Source organism: Sipha flava, unplaced genomic scaffold (genome assembly GCF_003268045.1).
Source record: "Sipha flava isolate LNK unplaced genomic scaffold, YSA_version1 81_pilon_pilon, whole genome shotgun sequence".
Classification (NCBI taxonomy): Eukaryota; Metazoa; Arthropoda; class Insecta; order Hemiptera; family Aphididae; genus Sipha; species Sipha flava.
This window is the reverse complement of record NW_020273623.1, coordinates 1,195,974-1,218,336: the sequence shown is the minus strand read 5'-3', so window position 1 is coordinate 1,218,336 and position 22,363 is coordinate 1,195,974. Positions and strand designations below refer to the sequence as shown.

At 25.3% G+C, this 22,363-nt stretch overlaps 2 protein-coding genes across 11 annotated transcripts in view; one reads left to right on the top strand and one right to left on the bottom strand.

The window, feature by feature from the left end:
• LOC112693203 (maternal protein pumilio-like) overlaps window positions 1–4,167 on the bottom strand; it is a 94,230-nt gene extending 90,063 nt beyond the window's left edge. For 7 of the 10 annotated variants that reach the window (XM_025568166.1, XM_025568170.1, XM_025568168.1 and 4 more), the window contains exons 1-4: window positions 3,823–4,167; window positions 1,732–1,829; window positions 1,184–1,387; window positions 981–1,085 (exon numbers count right to left, since the gene is read on the bottom strand). In XM_025568166.1, the coding sequence (XP_025423951.1) occupies window positions 981–1,085; window positions 1,184–1,387; window positions 1,732–1,812 (390 nt within the window). In that variant the 5' untranslated portion in view covers window positions 1,813–1,829; window positions 3,823–4,167. The remainder of the gene's footprint in view (window positions 1–980; window positions 1,086–1,183; window positions 1,388–1,731; window positions 1,830–3,822) is intronic. The other 3 variants (XM_025568163.1, XM_025568165.1, XM_025568172.1) reach the window with 3 other exon arrangements.
• A 5,141-nt stretch (window positions 4,168–9,308) lies between these two features.
• Window positions 9,309–22,363, top strand: LOC112693137 (endoribonuclease rege-1-like). The gene is made up of 6 exons (XM_025568059.1): window positions 9,309–9,403; window positions 9,498–9,718; window positions 18,751–19,646; window positions 20,018–20,239; window positions 21,052–21,159; window positions 22,195–22,363. The coding sequence occupies exons 3-6, from the start codon at window positions 18,754–18,756 to the stop codon at window positions 22,301–22,303; spliced, it is 1,332 nt and encodes a 443-aa protein (XP_025423844.1). The 5' UTR covers window positions 9,309–9,403; window positions 9,498–9,718; window positions 18,751–18,753; the 3' UTR covers window positions 22,304–22,363.

Genomic DNA, 22,363 nt, shown 5'->3' with positions numbered 1-22,363 from the left:
AAATTTATTCTAACCACTAAGTAGTTTAACCGACTCTCTATGTCCAAAATTGACCAAGACTCTATGGAAATTCTATGGATATAAAACCCATGGAAAAAGTTATACTATGGATGTGTTTGTCTAATTAAATTAAAAAAACTTTGAAGGTCATAAAAATGTATATTTTTATGTAATAAAAACACACAAAGAAACAGAATTCAAATTACAGAATTGTGCACAAAGATATGGTTTATTCAATTAGTGTTAACATGTTGTATTAAAAATCCAAAAAGCATTAATATAGGAAATTTATAATATATTAAGATAAGATTCACTTATTATATTTAATTATTTTGTAGTATTAAATAAATATAAAATAGCAGCATGGTTATGTCAGGTATGGTACATTGGTGAGTCTAAGTCACTGAAGAGTACTGCAATTAAACACCATCTGGTGGTATAAGCTTTTGGATAAATTCCAAGTTTTTAGCAAAAAAGCCATGTTCTCAAATATATGTAATCTAAAGACTAGTCCAAATGTTACTCTACTACTAACTCATCATATCACTACCAGTCAATAACTATAGTTACCAAGGCTTAAATTAATAATAAAAATAATAAATAATATTTAATATTTCTTCTTCAATATTTATATTAATATTTAAACTATTGCTGAGCCTACACATCAATACATGGCAATTGGATAGCAACAAATATAAATTATTAACTTAAAAGTCTCATTTTTTAACAATTGATTAAATTCATTTTATCTATAGCATACTTCAATAAAAATTAAAAATTAAATAATAACTGCAGATATCCTTTTCAATAGGTTTTAAAATTTAGTGTCAAAAAAAATACACTTATAATGACATATCAATCCTTTCCCTCCCACAAAAAACATTACCCATCTAACGTGCAATACAAAAATAAAATTGAAAACAAAACTTTTCAATTTAAAAATGTATATATGCAGTAAAAATGTTCTAATGAATTCTCACTTTTACTAATATTGGTTGTAACTGATATTGTACATTTGGTACTTCAGATATCTGAGGTGGAGGTTGAGACATTTTGGCAGAGAAATATTTCCATTTCTCCTGCATCTTAAACATAAATAATAGCCAATCATACCTCAAAACCTCACTTTTGTCCTATATTCTTAAGTACAGTTAAATATAACAAAATTTTTAGATTAACTCACTTGCTCTAAAAAACAGTCTTCAGAAGATGCTGGCCACCTAGGCTGTGGCAGTTTAGATGGCAATGGTGCAGAATGTAATCCATATTCTTGTGATTCACCTGAAGCACAGTCAAATACATAATTGATAATTGGTTCTTCCTGTACTGTTTGTCGTAATACGTTGTCTCCACTTTGTTCGTTTTCATTTATTTGTTGTTGATGTTCCTACAATAATAAAATATTACAATTTTTCAATAAAATTTTTTTATTTTTTAGTTTTGTAATCTTATTGGATATTGCACAGCAATTAATTATAATTTAAAACAAAAAAAAAATAAAAATGAGCAATACAAATACAGACAATTTAATACAAAGGCTAGCACTTTCCATACAATATATAAAATAATAAATATGTTAATGAATTATGATGGACTAATAGATGCTGAATAATAGAATATTAGAAAAAAATACAATAGGAACGAAAAAAATATGAAATTTTTACTGGGAAAAGTAGAAAAATAATTAAAATCATAATGAATAATTATTCATTAAAATCAATAATAACTTACTTGCAAATGATTACCATTGTTATTCAACACTGTGTTATTTGTGCTGGAAACAGGTACATTTCCTGCGCCTAACCACTTCATTTGAAAATGTAAAGAATCTAAAATAAAATTTTCAAAACTAGTATAAATTATAAGATTTATTTTGAAATTTGACTAATATACTGATATAACAAACTTAATTATTATATAAATTCAAACTGGTAACTCAGCAAAATATAGTCCAATTAAATTGTTTAAGCTATCTCAAATGATATATAACACATTATAAAAATGTACAAAGAAATACAAAGTAAATGAACCAATAAAGGCAAAAAATAATGAAAATGGTCAACATTGAATAGCGCATATTTATAGAAGAAAAATACAATGAAAAATATTAAAGGTAATTTAATTCAACTATAAAATAAATCACAAAATGACTGTATATTACAATAGACAATATAAACAAATTGTATTTCAATATTTATTTTAATATACAAATATGTAATTCTAAATAAAAATATTTTTGAAAAATAATATCATTGAAAATTTTTTTAGCATACAAAAAAAAATAATAAATCATTACTATTTATATGACTTAATGCATTAATGTCTTTAAAATATAATAATCAATACTAATGTTACTTTTGCTTTGATTATTATAGTTAAAATAATTGAACAGTGCCAATTTCTAAACGATTAGTATAGAATGTAAAAGTTCACTTATCACTGCTTACACAAACACAATGATTAAAAATCTTCAGTTTTCCAAATTAGGAAATAGTTATAATTTATAAAAACTAATTTAGTACACTTTAAAAAATTATAAACCATAATACAACTGATATCATCAAAAATATATTTGATATTTTTGATATTAATACAAATATATTTATATTAAACTGACAATGTTCAATAAATCTAAGTAGTAGGAATATAGACATAAGATCTCCAAAGATTTAAAACACTATTCAAAAACATTATAATAACATAATACACATTGTATAATCAATTTTTATTAGATTATAAGGTGATGAACTATTTATTTTACTAAATAATTAAAAATCCATGTTTTAAATTGATTATCAGTTTCAATTAATTAAAAAAAGTAAATGCAAGTTTTCCAATAAAAAACATTGAATTGAAGTATAAACAAATTTAATGACAGGAACTGTTTTTTTTTTCAAAATTGTTTACACTGTAATAGTTATTGAAATATTAAATGAAATACTTAGTGGATAATTTAAACTAAATCAAGATAACATAACAATATATTAAACGCTTTCATATAACAAAGATAACTGGAAATTTATAAATTTTTTAAATTTAACATAATGTTGACATAAATGATCACCACCTATTTAAATGCATAAGTTTTTTTTAAATAATTCAAAATCTACTAAATTTAAAATGAGGAAAAAATACTTATCAAATGTTCATGATTAGTAATATTATTAATTATGAATACCTATAATAGTAAATATCTGTTGATTTATAAATTTTTAGTTTTTTTTTATATTTACAAATGTTACATTTCTAAATTTAACATAGTAACATTTATAAATAAAAAAAAACAACAAATTTACAAATCAACGAATATTTACTATTATATTCATAATTAATAATATTACTAATCATGAACATTTGATAAGTATTTTTCCCTCATTATAAATTTAGTAGATTTTGAACCATTTAAAAAAAAACTAATGCATTTAAATAGGTGGTGATCAACAGTAGTATCCATTATCCAAAAATAGTTGCTACGTATACTAGTAAATGTATGAACTCATCATTATAATAATAATAATAATAATAATAATAATAATAATAATAATATAATATTATATTATATTATATATAATATATTATAATATTATTATATTATAATAATTTGAATTACTTTATTTTTTATTAACTATATTAATTGAAATATTTAAAAATATTTTATTTTAAATTTAAATATGTTATAACAATAGTATAACTTATAGACAGAATACACTCAATAAGACCATAGCACAAGTGTTGAGATTATTATGTATAAATCAGAGCTGTACAAACATTCTATCAAAGGTACTTGGCTAACAAATTTAATTTAATAATTGAACAGCTTACTTGTAACAATAATCGGCGGATGGTGAACGTAGAACCAGTGGAATAGATGGTAAACGTTCAGCAAAAACCAATGGATTATTTTACACTGCTATCAATTAATCGAAATATTGTAATTGCAATATAATATGCTAATTGTTATGATTTTTTATATTCTTTTAATAATACTTTTAATATTAATACGATATACTTCTAGAGCGTACAGCCGGCACACAGGATTCACACACAGACACACACTCACGATCGCACACTCACTAAAACGAACGAACAGAACTTAATAAAATTATACAACACGAAATATTTTTACACCTTTTTACATACATACACATATACAAATAAATATAAGAAATAATAAATATATTAGGTATGTGTTATTTGATAATATTTTTTTTTTTTTTTCGTTATGATATAATATTTACAAATTACGCGGCCTCCATCGGGAGGTTTTGTCCACCATTGAATTACATTAGACAAGGATGGCCGACGCTAATGGTTCTTTATTGCTCGGTCACACTCGCTCACTCTATCTCGCACGCGCACCACATACGATCGGGGCTTAGACGTCTCACACGTCCCCGCAGGGTGGTCCGCACGCTCGAGTATTTCTCTCTCGTACACTTGCGCACTCCACCGACCGTACAATGGTACCCGCCGTCCGGTCACCGGTAGCGGCAACACTGTCCGTTGGAAGAGCTGATAGTGCGTCCGCCGCTTGTGGTAGTGCTGCAGCAGACTATTGCTAACCAGCTGCGAAAGCGGCGGCAGTGACAGTCTGTCGTCGTTGTTAATGCGGCGTAGTTGGTGATTCGTCGGTAAACGGTGTGACGTCATCGAGTTATCATGCAGGCGGCCCAGCCGCGGCTGAGCCCGAACTGATGACAACAGTAATGGCGTCATTACTCCAACCATCGATGATCACTGTTTCTCCTCCATGTTTACAATCTATGCGCCATAAATACGCGCCTTGTGGCACATCGCTGCTACTCCTCGACATGCAACACCGTCAACGGTCCCTGAGATCAGTGCAGTTTGAATGGAAAACTGTATACGACGGGGTTATTAATTCCCTTTGCACCATAATTGAATTAATAATTATTATTATGTTTTTAAAGTGTATTGATAATTATTAGGGCTCGAAATTTGATGCATTTTGCATTTTTTTTTTTGGAACATTTTAGACGATGCTCTCTTGGCCACAAATGTGTTTCATTAACATCTGAATCTGAATAACTAATTTTTGTTTAGCATTTTTATTAAATTTTTGGTGTTTATTAATTTTTATTCATTTTTGACATTTGTAGGTAATTTTTCCACATTTTAAGTCATTTTTACTGATTTCACACTAGTTCACTTCTTATCGTTTCTTTCCCATTATGCCTATAACTTAAGACTTGTCCATTTTATCTCGCCGATTATACTCATCGTGATATTGTGAATATTATTATACCTGCATTTTATTATTTTTTTCCTAATATTCTATTAGTATCCAATTTTAACTCGTCGATTACAATCATCGTGTCATTGTTGTATCATAGTGAATAATACCTATTATATTTAAATTTTATTATTTTTTGGTACAATATTCGAAATGGTGAAAATTAAAAGTCGGTTAGTGCTCGTCTGCGTCTGTCAATCATTTCAGTGGACGAGGAGAGAAATTTTTTAAAATATAAATAATTATAAGAAGATAATCGTCGTTCACTTACTTTTGATAACATCAAATACGCTCTAATTGTACATTGCAATTATTTTGATTTTTGAGTAATTTTAAAGCTTTTTTAATAAAGTTATAAAATAAATATTTGTAATTTTTTAATTTCATATTTAAGGACATTTGTTGTAATTTTTATGTCATATTTTGAGTAATTTGTAAGTTTTGGTAATGTAAATAGAATATTACAATAAAATAGAGTAAAATATTTAAGTAATTTATTTTTATTAATTTAAAACAAATATTTGTAATTTTTTTAGTTCATTTTTTAATGTTTTTAAGGTAATCAACTTCCGAGCCCTAATAATTATACACACACGCTCACACACACACGCACACGCACACACACACAGACATATATATATATATTTGTGTGTGTGTGTGTGTGTATATATATTCATATATATTAATTTATAATACGTGATCCTTGCAAATAATAACTTTATAGGGATATATATTGCAAATAACTTGAACTTATTATATTTGATACATAATTTAAATAGTCAAAATTATTATGGTCAATAATAGTTTTAATAGTCAATATTAAAATTATGTACCGAATTTGTTCCTAAGCCCCAACATCATATGCCGAATAGATTTCCGTTTGAAAAAGGCATTTTATTAAGTTGAATCAAATTAATTCCCGTTTAATTGCCCAAATTTTTCTTCTCACTTTTACAGGCTTAGTACTGTCAACTTAAAAGTAGATTTTGTTAAAAATGTAAATATCTACGATATGTATTCGTATGTTAAATATGTGTGTTAAAAAAATATATAAAATTTAAAGTTGTTGATTTGGAAGTCAACTACCTAGTTATATTAGTAGTCATCACTTAGATTAGATGTACAAAATACATATGTTAAAATATAATAAATAACATTTAAAATAATTAATTTGCAAATTTGAAGCAAACTTTCTTTAAATATTCAATTCACGTAAGATTCTCATCAATTTACTCAACCACCCAGTTTTCCAAGTATTTGTTATTTCTTTCATGTTTGCTTATAAGTTTTCTTATATTATAACTTCGAAATTTTATGTAATGTAATGTCTGAATACTAAAATCTCCATAAAATTAAATATATTAGGATGGGCACTTTTAAATTCGTTATTCAGCTTTGAATGGAACAATTCCCAACAATTTTTTAGTCCTATCAACGTTTTTGTCATATCTAGCCCAAATTTTCAGTGGAAATGTACTGTATGATATTATGTATGTATCATGAACGTAATCAAAGTACTAATTAAAATGTATACTTTGTGCCAATTATGTTTATACAACCTACCAGTTATTAAAAATTAAAATTGTAACTATTTGACCTGAAAACAAACGGGAACCAATTCGGCTCAATCTAATAAAATATCTTTTTCAAACGGGAAGTAATTCGGTTGCTCATAATATATTATGGACTAGAAGATTTTTTTTTTTTTTTTAGTTTTTGTGAATCTTACACATTTGATACTTTTTACAATCTCAAATTATAAAGTAGAAAATTAAAATATATTAAATATTTTTAAAAAAAAAAAACTTTTTAAATTTAAATTTTAACTTTCTTTTGTATCGAAACAGCTCTATATCATCACACAAAGCATTTGTCAATCACAATGATTGAAACAATATTTATACTTGATTTGGACCTACAAATTTAAAAAAAAATTGTATTCGACTTTAAATTTAGATTTTATTTTTCATGTTTAACCTGGAACATTTAATAAGAATTCATTAACATTCGAATAAAACTATTTAAAAATTAATGAAAATTTAAAATTATATAAATATCTATTACTAAATAATTAATAAGCATTGTAGAAGTAAAAATTGTTCAACGTTGATAATCCAACATTTATTTGTTATTTATATTAAATACGTAGTTTTGATTTTGTTTTAATTAAAAATGTACCTAATGTTTAATTTTTAATTGAGTTATATGATTTAATAAATGCCAAAAATAACTTTAATAAAATATAATAATAATGTTTTTGTAATATGAATATAGTTTTGTAGTGCATCTACTAGTTTTTTATGTGGTTTTGCTACAAATAAAAATGAATTTACCAGATATACAGATATTATAAATTATTACTAATGATGAGTCTAGAGGATACAGTGTTAAAAATAAGACGTGTTTATACGTCACCGCTCCGAATTTTTTTTTTTTTTAAATGTTTCATTCCTAATCTGCTCTTTGATTAGCGTCTGTGTATTCCTAAGTTGCTCCTCATATTGCTTATTATTGCTTATTTTTGCTTTTATTGCTTATTAATTTTGACCAAGTAGTTGGTGAACTCGATTCGGAATCTGTGGAAAAATGACGTCGTCTCATCTTGAAATAAATAAAAATGTTGACTGTTTTTTTTTATTAATATTATAATAATAAATGTTTTACTGCTAAAATAATTCAAAATATATTTATTATTTAAAGAAATACCTAAATGAGAAAATATATAGTTAATTGGAAAGGATTTTACTTAGGAAATTGAAAGATTGGTGTTTTAAAACAATAGGTTGAGAATATGCCTCTGCACAACCTTAGACCATAAGACCTAATTTACGCCATTGGTTACTGCAGTTTACCATGGTTCAGATTGCTTACAATTTTGTTATAAATATTATAATTGTATTATATCTTAAAACGTGATAAAAATATATAAAAATATTTTATTATAGATATGTATCGATCTTGAATAAAAGTTCCAAAAAATTAAATACTTGTAATTACCTACTATTTATATTTTTACATTATTCCTATGGGGTGTGGTCTCATACCTATATATAATAGAATATTATATTATCTAAGTTCACACCACGGACTATAATTATTCTAGTCCAAGTGTTCTCAATCTTTTGAGGCTGCGACTCCCTATAATGTCACCAAGATTTGAGGGCTGCATCCGTATTGTATGCCAAAAATAAAAAAATATCCGAATGCATGCTATCTCTTAGAGGGGTCTGTGTAAATTGCATGTCAAGTTTTAGAGGGGTATTCCGTGTATCCAGAAATTAATTTATTATGCACTTATGTACACAACTTAAACTCCTTATGATATGGTTGTTACAACTGATTAGTTTCTACTTTGAAATATTTTTTATATTCTAGTATACATTTTACATTTTTAAATGCCACGTAAAAATATAAAATACATTCACTTGATTAAAATGTTTACTCAGATATAAAAATATTTCAATCTAGAAACTAATCAGATTCTACTCATCTGTTAAAAAAAAAAAAAAGAAAATTCAAAAATAAGGTTTAAGTTGTACACATGAGTGACTAATAAACTTGGAGGTACACGGCATACAATTTGGACAGACCCCCTAAGACGTGGCATGCAATTTGGACATTCAAATTTATATTTATTTTTTTGGCATGCAATTTGGATGCACCGACTTTGAGCGATCCTTTTATTACAATAACTTTAAAATGTAGTGATAAATGAATATGATTTATAAAACTTTATTGGCAATTCTAAACTTTTAACAATTGTAATTCTTAATAATCATTATCATGTTGATATTTACAAAAACAGCTCACTAATTATTTTATGTATTGGCGACCTTAAAAAGATTACTGGTAACCCCTAATGGTGTCGCAACCCCTAGTTTGAGAATCGCTTTTCTAGTCCTTGTTTAATGTAGGTACCTACATAAAATTTGTATCTTTATTATATGTATTTCATTCTGGAAGTATTTAATATTTTCTTCCATGACTGGCGTCGTTGTGTGATAATTTTCTGAATGCAAAGCGAAACGAAACATGATTAGTGATAATACGGATGGCAAATTATATTTAATCCCGAGAACTTCAATTTTCATGGTACACATTAACCGTCGATCAAATTGCCGTTCAAGCTCACGCTTAATTTTAATAATAGTAATGTCAGATTTAGGGACCCGTATTACTATCAATTCTTTAGGTGCATTTTAAATATTTTCATCTTGTGTTCCGTCTTTTTTTTTGTTCTTAGTTGGCGCTTGAATTTCGCGTCGTACTTCGTTTTTGGCAGCGTACTATCTTCTAGTAGGTTCTTCTACTGATTACTTATTAATCATAAGTATTGGCTGTATAAAATATAGCCAATCAGTTATATGCGTCCAAGTACTACTTAGTTATACATTTTGTTATCTTATTTCGTAACTGCTATACCTTTTGTATTCAACGGTTTGAACAAATTCACAACGTTTTTCGGTAAGTTAATCATTAAAATAATTAATTAGGTATCCAATTACGTAAAACCGTTTACTATTGTTGATATTCATGTTGTCATACAATATTCTTAATTATTGGTTATCGTCTACGGTCTAAACTATGTACATATTGTACATATGTAAATAATTGGCGCATTTAGGGGGTGCTTTAAAAAGGATAATTTTTTATTTATGAAAGTGAATTTATTTCAATTTTCATTGGTAATACATTAATACCACAGATGTAAAATGTACATATATTATACATGTATGAATGCATTAGGAGTACTGGATATTTAGCTTTGTCGTATTATCTGTTTGTAAAAGATGTGCTATTGTGATGGCAGTATGTTTATTTTTAATATTTATTACCGGAATACTATAGAATTTTGTTTTTGTTTACAATTTAGATCCCTTATTGATAATTGATAAAAAAAATAATGATGTTTATTAATACTATTTAGTTTTTTTTTTCTTTTGGATAAATTTTCTTTTATTACTATTTGGTTATAACATAGAAAATTACTAAATTTATAATTAAATAGTAAAACTAAAACATTGTGTGCCAAGTTTATGTAGGGAGTTTCAGGGATTTGTCCCCCACAGATCACCTTAAGGTAAATCATTTTAGCACTCCTAAGTTATAGAATAAATATGCGTTTGTGATGTAAATACAAAAAAATAATGTTTCTTTATTTATAAAACACTTATACATCATAACAGTTGAGTTAGTTGTGTTTTCTAACAAAAAAACATTAACTTGTCAAAAAATTAATGTTATAAATATTTTATGTCTTATCAAATGTACCTTTAAATACAAAGGTGTTCTTATTTAATTTAAATGTATTTAATTTATTTTAAATTATTTATATTGAATTTTTTTAATAATATTATTATTGCATTTTTGTTTCAATTTCAGTTTAGTGGAATTTTTGTAGTTGCTATGTCACCCTATTTCACGGATAATCAAGAGTTTACTGTATTTATTTTCTTTTATTCAAAAATGTTTTTATTATTAGGTAATTTGAGTAAGATTCATAGTTAAATAGTTAATAATTTATAATATTTTAATTGAAAGTCAAAGAGAGTATTTCATAGTTTAATTTGATTTTAACAGATAATGTTATATACTCAAAATAACATATTTTTATAGTTTTGAAAAATAATGAAAAATAATTGTATAATTTGACCAAGAGTCTTAGGGTACAATCTATCTTTACAGGAAATCCTTTTTTTCTTGAAACCTATGAATTTGATTATTTTAATAATTTTAATTTTAATCTGTCCCATATACAATTAATATCCTACTGTTAGGATTATTAATATTTTAGTGAAACGGAAAGATAGAAATAGAAATATCTACTGGTTACAAATTCTAATGTTTCTTATCAATGTGTTAAAAATAACTTTTTAATAATTGTAGGTATTGGCTTGCTTCTACCACAAAAATATCCCCCAATTTTTTTATAAAAAACCATGCTAGGCAAATCTCAAAATCTAAGACTAAGTAATTTTCATTACGGCACTCCTAAAAAAATTGAAAATAAGAATGTAATTTTTAAATTAACTTCGGTAATTGGACTCATAACATGTAGATTCTATTCTGAATTTCTCTACTACGTCTTAATAGTAATTATCCATGTAATGAAATATTGGTTGTTTAATGTAGTGGCAGTAAGTAAGCAATCTAGGAATCGCCAAATTTTATTAGGGGGTCGATAATAATTTAACAACAAATGAAAAAGTTACATTTTATGTATATTTTTTTATACTATTTAATATTTATTTTTATAAAATTTAAATTTATTTTATTTATTTTTTGTTTTTTATTTAATTAAATTAAAGAAATATTAAAATTGCCTAAAATTAATTCATACTAATAAAATTATTTTTACATTTATTAAATATTGGTATTAAGAGGGAGTTCTTTGAAATAAATTACTTTAAGGGTCGTGGATTAAATAAGATTCCGCATTCCTGTTATAAGGAGTAAATCAAAATTATGCAAATTTCTAACTCTACAAATATTAATTTCCACAGAATTTTTTTGATAATAGTTTATAAAACTATGAAATTCTTAGGTTTTGAAAAAATAAAGGAGGAAAGTTCCATAAATTAAAAATACTCCAATTTTTATTAACTATAAAACATTTTTTTTTAATCATATGTGTACTAGTTTCAATCTATTATTATGTAATACCAACTAGAAATGAAACACATTTTTTTTTTTTTTTATTCAATTTTTAATTATGAACTTTGGTATCTATTAACTTTTTAATAAAGTTGGTAAATGCAATTTATATATGAATTTATAAATTAATTAATACAAACTTAAAGGTTCCTTACTTTTCTTTTTTAATAATGATTGTATACTAACTTGGATAAATTTACATTTTATTATCATTAAATCAATTTTAACTTGTAATAATCTTAGTAAACTTGGTTTATGTAGTTGGTTACCTAATTAATTATATTATGTGTTTGGTTTGACTCATTTTTAATAAATATTAATTTATTAAAATGTATTTATTATTAAAGGGTCCTTTTAAGGACCATCATCAGTTCTTTTCAGAACTACCTACTTAAAAAGTTAATATTTGACTTTTAAACAGATTTAATTATTTTTTAATTTACCATTAGTACTTCTTAATCTATACAATAATTTTAAGCAGTAAATTAAAATATCTACAACAGTTAAAAAATGTTTACTTTTGACCTCTTAATAAAGTCAAAATTAAAAGTTTATGAAAATTTATAGTAATTGTCTTGAAAATTTAAGGTATTTAATTTTACCAATCAAACATTATCTACGCCCAAATTGTGCCATGATTTATAATAATTTATAGTCATGTTCTGCAATAGAAAACATTTAAAAATCGCTGTAGTTTAATAATTTATCTGTAATATTTATGTTTGACAATTAAAAGGGCAAATGTAAACTCTCCTAATGTATTGAAAATTACCCTAAAAATATTTTGCTACTGAATTACACGTATGTAAACTCCCCTAAACTTAAAATTGAAAATGCCCTATAAAAGACTTCTCTTTAATGTTATTTTGTGTTAAACAAAATATTTTTGTAAACCTTGGTTTTCAATGTAATTCATGTGTAAATTTATTTTTGTACAACGAACATGTTTCTATATTCTAACAAATAAACCTATTTAAACATACTCTTGCATTATGCCACTATAAAATATAAATTATTATTTTAAAACCCTACAATTTGAAAGGATGGACCATATCATAAACGTTCATAATACATTTAGGTACGCCAGGGGTGGACGCAGAAAAAAATTTCGGGGAGGGTTTAGAAAAATAAGAATAATTACCGTCAGGCCCGTATTTATAAATTTGGTGCCTCCGGGCATATTATTTTATTAGCCCCCCCCAAAAAAAAAAAAAAATAAATAAATAATAATAATATAACACATATTATATCATCCATAAACAAGATTCTTTAATATTAAAATACAACTTATAAATGAAAATCGTTTAATACTTATTTAATTAACAAATTAAACAAATTATAACATAATAAAATATACTATTTTCTTATTTTTATTTTTTTATTTATTTATTTTTTTCACTAGGTACATCATTTTTAAAATTAATTTTGTTAAAATATTTTGCCGCCCCTGAGACTTGACACCCCCGGACATGTGCCTATCCATAGCCCCCCTAAATACGGGCCTGATTACCGTTATTTTGAAATAATTGACTGTTGTCGATCGTCATCACATGACCATACAACACAAAATTTAGGGAAACCCGTCAATCATAATGTACCATTGTAAATAATATTATATTGATTACATATATTTACTTATTTTTACTTACTGATAATAAGCGACTTACTAACACGCATTATTTTTACAAAGTATTGCCATCATGGAATTTCAAAAATTTGAGTTTTAAGTACCATTACCTTTTAGAACGTTTGGAAAATTACAAATTATTACAAATTCACTTTTTTATCAAAACATTTTTTTTCTAGCATATTTTAATCATATTTTGAACAATTCATTTTTTTTAAAGTACTTAAGGTAGGATAACTACGTTTGAAATTAACCATCCATTCATTTTCTGGGGGGGGGTTGAACCCCCAAAACCCCTCCTTGCGTCCGCCACTGAAGTACACAAAAATATGACAAGAAAATTATAAACAACAAATAGTTACTAAGTTCTAATGTATAAAATCAGTTTTACACTATTACTTATTCAAACATTAATATCACAAAACTAACAAGAACTATTAACAAATAGGTATTATAAAAAATTATATAATGATATAGCTACAAATATACATATAAAAATGCTCATACCTGAAAAAACAATTTTTGGAGAACAATGGAACTACTTCCAAGTGGTGTTCTCTGGATAAGGCCAAATGATTCTAAAGTAAAAATATAAATCCCTAATATAATGTAATTAGCATAAATTCAGTAACAATATGTTTCAGGGAATTTACAATATTTATATACATATAATTTAGTAACAAAATGTTTTTAGGGGAATTTACTATTGTATTTTTTAAGGGAGTTTACAATTGCTCAATTAAAAAGAAGTATGGGTATGGTTTCTAAAATTTAGTTTGTATTTAAAAGATTGATAATTCTTATTGGATATGAGAATATTATAGTAAATATAATCATGATTATACATTTGAAAATATATATTCAATGATATAATGTATCATTGAATTTATATTATTATTTTTTTAGTAAAACTCGCTTAAGACGTTCCTGCATAAGACGCTATTTTTTGTCGGTCCCTAGACATTTCCTATACTAGTCAATGTAAAAACCACCTGTTAAGACGCTCGGTTTTTCTTTATCTTATTAGATAAAACACTCTTTTGTTTAGCAGATTATGATAAATTTTATTAGGTTTGTGGGCAGAGTTGGGCATTAGTCGAATAAAATATTATTCGATTGATTATTTGAATAAAAAATTATTCTTTATTGATTTATTCTTAATTTTATTATTGATTTTTATTTTTATTCATTATTTTAATTTGTATTATTATTCGTTATTCGTTATTCCCTATAATCATATAAATAATAAATTTAAATCCAAAATAACGATGTATAGTGATAATATACTTATTATTTAGACTTCAATAATATATATAAAGGTCATACATATTAATATATATAATAATTGACAGAAATAAATTAATTATACTTTTATATTTAATATCATTCATGATTTTAACGAATAAATTTATTCTGAATAATTGTTTTATTAACGAATAAAACTATTCAGAATAATTTTATTCTTTATTCAGTACACCACAATTATTCAGAATAAAAAATTATTCTTTATTCATAAATAAATGAGTTATTCAGGCTTTTATTTTTTATTCATTATTTTGATTTGTTTTTGCCCAACTCTGTTTGTGGGAATAAAAATAGAAATTTTACTTGTTTACGTGTTCTTATTGTTGTATCATTTTGTTTTGTATCACTATGCCTATTTTATCATCAGCTATTATTATTATCCAGTATCTACTCCTACAACTACTGCTGGGTTGCAACACCTAACATAAATTCGAAAAGTATTATCCTCTGTAGATAATTTCAAAAAAATGTTGAGTTATCTTAACAAAATAGAAAACTTTCTTGCTGAGACGCATTGTTAGTATCGTAAACAAACAGAAATATATCAATTTTTAAATAAACAATAATAAAATATTTAATAATAATTTTTTTTTAAATTAAATTCAGTAGCAAAAAATATATGTACCCATGTATTTAATTACAAATACATACATAATTTATTAGTGTATTGCCCGTTAAATTATGTTCAATAATAAAAAAATTAACTCCACATTTCAATCACTTCATTTTTTTCCAATCCCGCATAATACACTTTCCCGCTTAAAACGCTCTAGAGAGCTGGTCCCTTAAAGAGCGTCTTAAGCGAGTTTCACTGTATAATATTATTATTTTCTTTTATTTACTTATAATTTATTTTCTACTAGAGCAGCGGGTCCCAAACTTTTGGTTCATGCATCCCTAAAACAAAAAAATTTAATCGCACCTTCCATGAATAAATACAATAAAATTTTTTTATTATTTTAATAAAAGCAAGTTACTGTCGATATAAAAATAAGTATATATTTGATATTTTTTTAATTTATTATTATCTTCCCTGGGGAGACGTGCCTCACAGTTTGGAAACCACTATACTATTGGTTGATAAGTGTCATCTATGCTGATCAAATCGTACATATAAACACAAACAAATAATTTGAATTAAAGTAACATTTAATATAGTGCATATATTTTTGTAGTACTCAAGTCACACATACACCATGGAAAACCTTTATTTTCATGTCCCCATTCCCTTTTATAATACAGTACTTTCAAAATATATATTTTTGTTTTACTTAAACTTGCTTACAAATATGTTGATTGAATATTCTTACACAATTGTTGTTACTTAGTATTAATATAGTTTATATTAGAGGTATATATGTGCATTGTAGGCATAATATTATTTCACAATAATTAATAACTAATAATAGTTCATATGTATAAACATCCTATTGCTTAATACTACACTAGATCATTTTTATTTAAATATTAGACATTTTTAATTGCTATTAATAAATTATTACTTCTAGTATGTATTTTTAATCTTAGACATGTATACTTATATTTTAATAACAAATAATAAAATTTGTTTTTATTTTGCTTCTTATCAATACCTTAACTTTTGGATTATAATAAAATCGAGATATCTAAAAAATTAAACCATCTATTTTCTTCTTCTCTCTTGCTTTTCTCCCAACTATTTGGAGTCGGCTACCTTTCTTCTAAACCACCACTCATCTCAATTTTCTATATCCCCTACGCACACACCAACAGCCCTCATACCATTCTAAATTGTATCCAATTATCTCTTTTTTAATTTTACTCTTTTCCATAGTCTTTTCCTTTCAATGTTAATTTTACTTCTCCTCAACTTCTTGGTAACCTTTTTTCTCATTATTGTTCACTTTAAAACATGTCTTGGCACTCTGTTATATGATTTTTCGAAATCTAGAAGCATCATGCATAGTTTTTTATTCTTTTCTCTATACTACTCTACTAGTTGTCTAACACAAAATAATGGCTCCATTGTCAATTTTCCTGGCATAAAACCAAACTGATTTTCTGATATTATTGCCTCTCTTCTTATTCTCTTCTTTATCATTTTTTTCCAAATCTTTATACTATGACTCATAAGTTTTATTCTTCTATAATCCCCACATTTCTGTATGTCTCTTTTGCCTTTAAATATTAGTAAAATAAAACTCTTTCTCCAATCTTTTGGCATTTTTCTTTCTATTAGCACCTTATTAAAACAATTGTTCAATCATCTAATGCTTACATTCCCTAAAATTTTTCACACTTCTATGGGCACTCCATCTGATCCTACTGCTTTTTTTCTTTTTCATTGCCTTCACCGCATCCTTCACTTCTTCCTCACTAACTAAACTAATCAATCCTTCATTCTATTGAATACTCTCTATAGCTTCTTTTGGATTTTATCATCACCATATTCCCCCCTGAGTCAACTAAATTCCCTCCGGTTGGAAACCACTGTTTTATACTGTCTCTTCCACTTAAAATAATCAATCAGTGACCTATTTCTTCCTCTCTTATATGTTGTATAATGCTCTTTTCTTTTCTTAAAATACGTATTGATTATTGCAAGCTCATACGATAATGCGAAATTCAAAACTTTCTCCAGTCTCATTCCTCTTGCCTAATTCATACTTACATGCATTCTTTCATAGTCTACTATCTCACTATCTACATGTCCATTTATATCATCATCAATCACAGCATCTTCATTTTCTGGTATTCCTTGCATTGCTTCATCAATCTTTTTCCTTACTTCACACTCTATTTGTAGTGCATACACACTTGTTACGTATAATACTTCTTCAAATACCAATTTTACCGTAATAATTCTATCATTTTTTCTTCCTACGTCAACTACCTTACTTTTCATCTCCACATCTAATATTAATCCAACCTAATTCCTAGTACCACTTCTACCTGAATATATTATTTTATAGCCGTCTTCTATTTCTTTTGCTTTCGTTCTTTTCCACTTTCCTGAACACAACAAATATTAACTTTTCTTCTCTTCAATACTTCTGATAATTTTCTACTTTTGCCTGTTAATGCTCCAACATTCCATGTATCTATTCCCACTTAATACCTATCTATCATACCTAGATGCAGATTTAACCCGGCGTGCAATGATAATATTCCTACACCATTGACATAAGCCGTGTTGAGTAAACCTGAACACAACTGGTGAAACAGCTACCAGACTAATTGTCCGGCTGGTATCACACACTGCTTTGTCTTGGCCTCCTCCATCCTACCATTAACTATGATACTTCCTCACGTTGTCGCCATGTATATCCAAAATTGGATAAACTGCCTAAGTTTTGTTGTGGACTCCTCATACTCTTTGACAACATTTTTACACCGGCTGTCAACCTGATGCAACCTCATTTAGTCACCTCTTACGACTGACTAAGGAATCATGGAAGTATTCTGATTCCCTTCCACAGAAAAAATATAAAAATATCTATATCTATAAATCTATAAAAATATAAATACTCCTTTAGTTTTTAAACTCAATATTAGGATTATCTATTTAATTGAAAAAAAATTGTCCTTATGTTTTAGGCTTAGATATAATTATGTTTACATGTTATTAATTTTAAATTATTTTATTATTAAACATTATAAATTATTATTTTTTATTAATAAAAGAATTTTTAAGTAAATCCTAGCAAAAAATCTTAATATTTTCTTTTCATTTTATTGCATATAGATTTTTTTATGAAATAATTATTTGATTTACAAATTAATAATAGATTTAAATTAAAAGAATAAAATTTATTTTCCATTTTAATTGTAGTTTATTGTAAATCAAATTATTATTTAACTATGCTAATTTAACATACATTTTAAAAAACTAAAAAATGTAGTATTTCTTTTTAATATGAATATTTTACAGATCATGGGAAGAGTATTGAGGAAGAAAACCAAGAATATAGGTTCAGTCCCTACGCAGGTTTTGAATTCCTCAAAAAAAACACGCAAGTCTAAAACTAATATCACTCTTGCCAAAACAAAAAAACTTACAAAGCATGTTCAAATCAATAATGAATTGAATGAAAATGTTAATTCTTCAATTGAGGTGATAGAAACTGAAGATAATTCTTTTCCTCTTAATGATAAACTTAAAAATATGAATACTGTCGATTCCAAAGCAAAAATGGCAATTAATACAAGTATTGATGTCATAGATATCACTAATTCAACTATTTATGACAGTAATTATGAAAATTCTAAAAAAATTAACTTAAATTTAGAAAATGATGGTATAATTGATTTAACTGATACAACCATTATTTCTAATAATGTAAATGAACATGTAAATTCTCTTCAATCTAAGTGCATGCTTAGTATTAATGATGATGATGATGATATTCAAATTATTGAACATAATCCAATTGAAATTATTATATCAGATGATAGTGATGATGATGAAAACATAATACATCTTACATCTGTTAAGAAACCTATAGGTCTTAAATCTATAGAAAAACACCTTAGTATTCCTAATAGTTCAAAAGGTATCATGAAAAAAAAATACAATAGTCCTTTAAGAAATAGAAAACATTTAAAAGGTAAATCGAGTGATAATCATTTACCAATCAACTTAGGTGCATTCATTATTGATAAACAAAGAATCTCAAATTATTCAAAAAAATGTGATTCATATCAATTTAAAAGTACTGTAAATGTTCCTTCAATGCCTCAGTTACAAAAACCTTCACCAGATACAACTTCTACAGTTGCTAGACAGCTAAGGCCAATTGTCATTGATGGTTTAAATATTGGTCATGCGTAAGTATTTATTCATTAATTTAAATTAATTCACTCAATTATTTCATTGCAATAATATTTGTATAATGTAATTAAATTAAAATAATATTTAATAAATTTAATACAGGGATGATTAATCAAAAATACTGAGAGAAAATTATACTGATCAAATTTTTAGGGAAATAACAGATATAATTGTATCTAATGATAATTTATACATTTTTTCTTCCATTTTTAGTTATAATCTACATTTTATAACTTATTATTTTTTTATTATTAATCAAAGTATATTTAATACTTCATGGTGAAACAGAAATTGATGTAGAACCATTTAAATTTCTTTAATTATCATTTGTTTGAATTGTTACTATAATTTTATTTATTTTTTTCAGTTATGGTTCAGGAATTTTTTCAGTAAAAGGTATTGAAATATGTATACAATTTTTTGCTAATCGTGGACATAAAGATATATTAGCATTTCTTCCACAACATCGACAGGGACCACCAGGGTCTGAATCAAATATCATTTTAAATAAGCTAGTTAAAAAAGGACATATTTGTTATACACCTAGCAGAAAAGTTGAAAATTTAAGGATGACTTGTTATGATGACCGGTAATCTTATAGTTAACAAATTACATATTTAAATTCAAAAAAAGCTGATGATTTTTTTTCATTGATGTGATTCTCATGTGTTTCATATAATGTTTGAAATAATTAACCTTAAATGTTTTATGTAACTCATAATTATATTTTAGTAACTATTTTATTATTTTAATATTTTTAACAAAATCTCAATATTGTCTTCTCTTTTATATTTTATACTTATATACTTTTTTCATTATAAAGCTATGAGATTTTTGAGATTCTAATATTTTACATACTCATAACTCATTTAAAAATTAAAGTATTATAAAAAAAAGTCTATCAGAAAACACAAATAATGTTATTGTCTTTAAGTTTGATTATAAGTTAGTTTATTTTATAATTAAAATAAACTAATTTATAATCTTATTATCTTTTTTTTTCATTTTAATATTAAAACAAACACAAATTTGGTTCTACAGATTTTTATATTATAAATTTATAAAATGGAAGCAGTAGTGGTTATGGAGTTCTTTAAATAGAATATTGCATACCTGTATATTGTATACCTATAAAAAAAACCATAATTCTTAAAAACTAAAACAATAAACTTTTCCAATTTATTTAATTTAATTATAAACTTAACAGGGGCAAAAAACTTGATTGGGACTTATGATGCAGCTGAAAATTATTTTGTTTAAAATAATATTTCATAGCATGATAGACAGTTTCTAAAAATATATCTTTCATTAAAATAAAATTACTTTAAGTTCAATAATATAATTGTTTTTTATTATTTAAATAATTCATTATTTTATTTTCTAATTCTTTATATTCTTTAGAATTATTCTCAACCATGCTCATCAATGTGGTGGAGTAGTTGTTTCAAATGATAATTATAGAGATTTATATGAAGAAAGCGAAGCTTTTAAAGAAATCATTGGAAACCGGTAAATTATATAATTTATATTACTGTTCTAACTATCATATTATTAAAAAAATAAACAAATTGTAATTTTTCATGAAATATATATATTAAAACATACAATTATAATTTTAGTTTTACAATTATAATTTGATACTACTTTTTGTAGATAAAAATTAAAACTATTATTATGATAAATAATAATAAAATAATAAAATAATAAAATAAAACAAAAATTAGTTCTCCAATAATATTTAAAATTCACTTTGTCCTTTTGTTGTTAAAGTCTAACACATATATTATATTTCTTTCCTATGGTGTCTGCGATACATCGGTATTCAAGAGAATGAACACGTCAACTTCAAGCTCCATTAACAATATCCTCATGCCTAGCTCACCTGTATTTAAATCCCCTTCATCATCAAACTATTCATAAAATATGGGAATTAGAATAGACAAACCTTCCAGCTTAGTATGGTTAGTATGGGTATAAACAAATCTCTTAAAATTCATTGTAAATCCGGGCTCAACAATATCAGCATAAGCCAATCTTTTATAGGTTTATACTGGAGATTCAAGCTTGAGCATAATCTATTACCTAAACTAAACAACTTTTATTTAGGAATCAAACAGAGTTCTTACTAAACTCTCCCTAATAGGAGAACAGTTCATGTGATTTCCGTCCTCTACTAATAAATTGTTCACTTCTCTAGACTATAGACTATTCTTCAAAAGGCAATTTGTATTCTGCGACACCAATTTTTCTTACATAGACACGCTATCTTTGAAAAAAACATTAATCATTATACTTAATTTGTTATTCAGTCTTAAAAAATAATAGTTAAAATATAATAATCTTTAATTCTAAATCTCATAGACATAAAGAACAATATTTAATATAATATATAAAAATATATAACATAAAGAAAAATATATATTTCTTAAATTTTTTCATATATTTATAGTATTTAATTAATAATTTATTATTCTTATTAATCTAATAAAAAAAAACTAATTATATTTATATATTTCTAACTTTTTAACTCTTGCTCTTTTTTAGGCAAGTAATGGTCACATTTGCCAGAGGTCAAATTATTGTTCCAGATGATCAATACAATCGAAAATCAGATATTCGTTCTCTTTCAGATATTTTGTGTTTTCCAGCATAAATTAAATTATTTGCTGGAAAAAAGTAAAATACAGAGTATTAAAAAAGAAAAAGAAAATAA

Coding starts and splice junctions, on each gene's coding strand:
- LOC112693137 (XM_025568059.1), top strand. CDS start 18,754: ATGGGAAGAGTATTGAGGAAGAAAACCAAGAATATAGGTTCAGTCCCT. Junction 20,240..21,051: donor ATGACTTGTTATGATGACCG/GTAATCTTATAG, acceptor TATATTCTTTAG/AATTATTCTCAACCATGCTC. Junction 21,160..22,194: donor AAAGAAATCATTGGAAACCG/GTAAATTATATA, acceptor GCTCTTTTTTAG/GCAAGTAATGGTCACATTTG.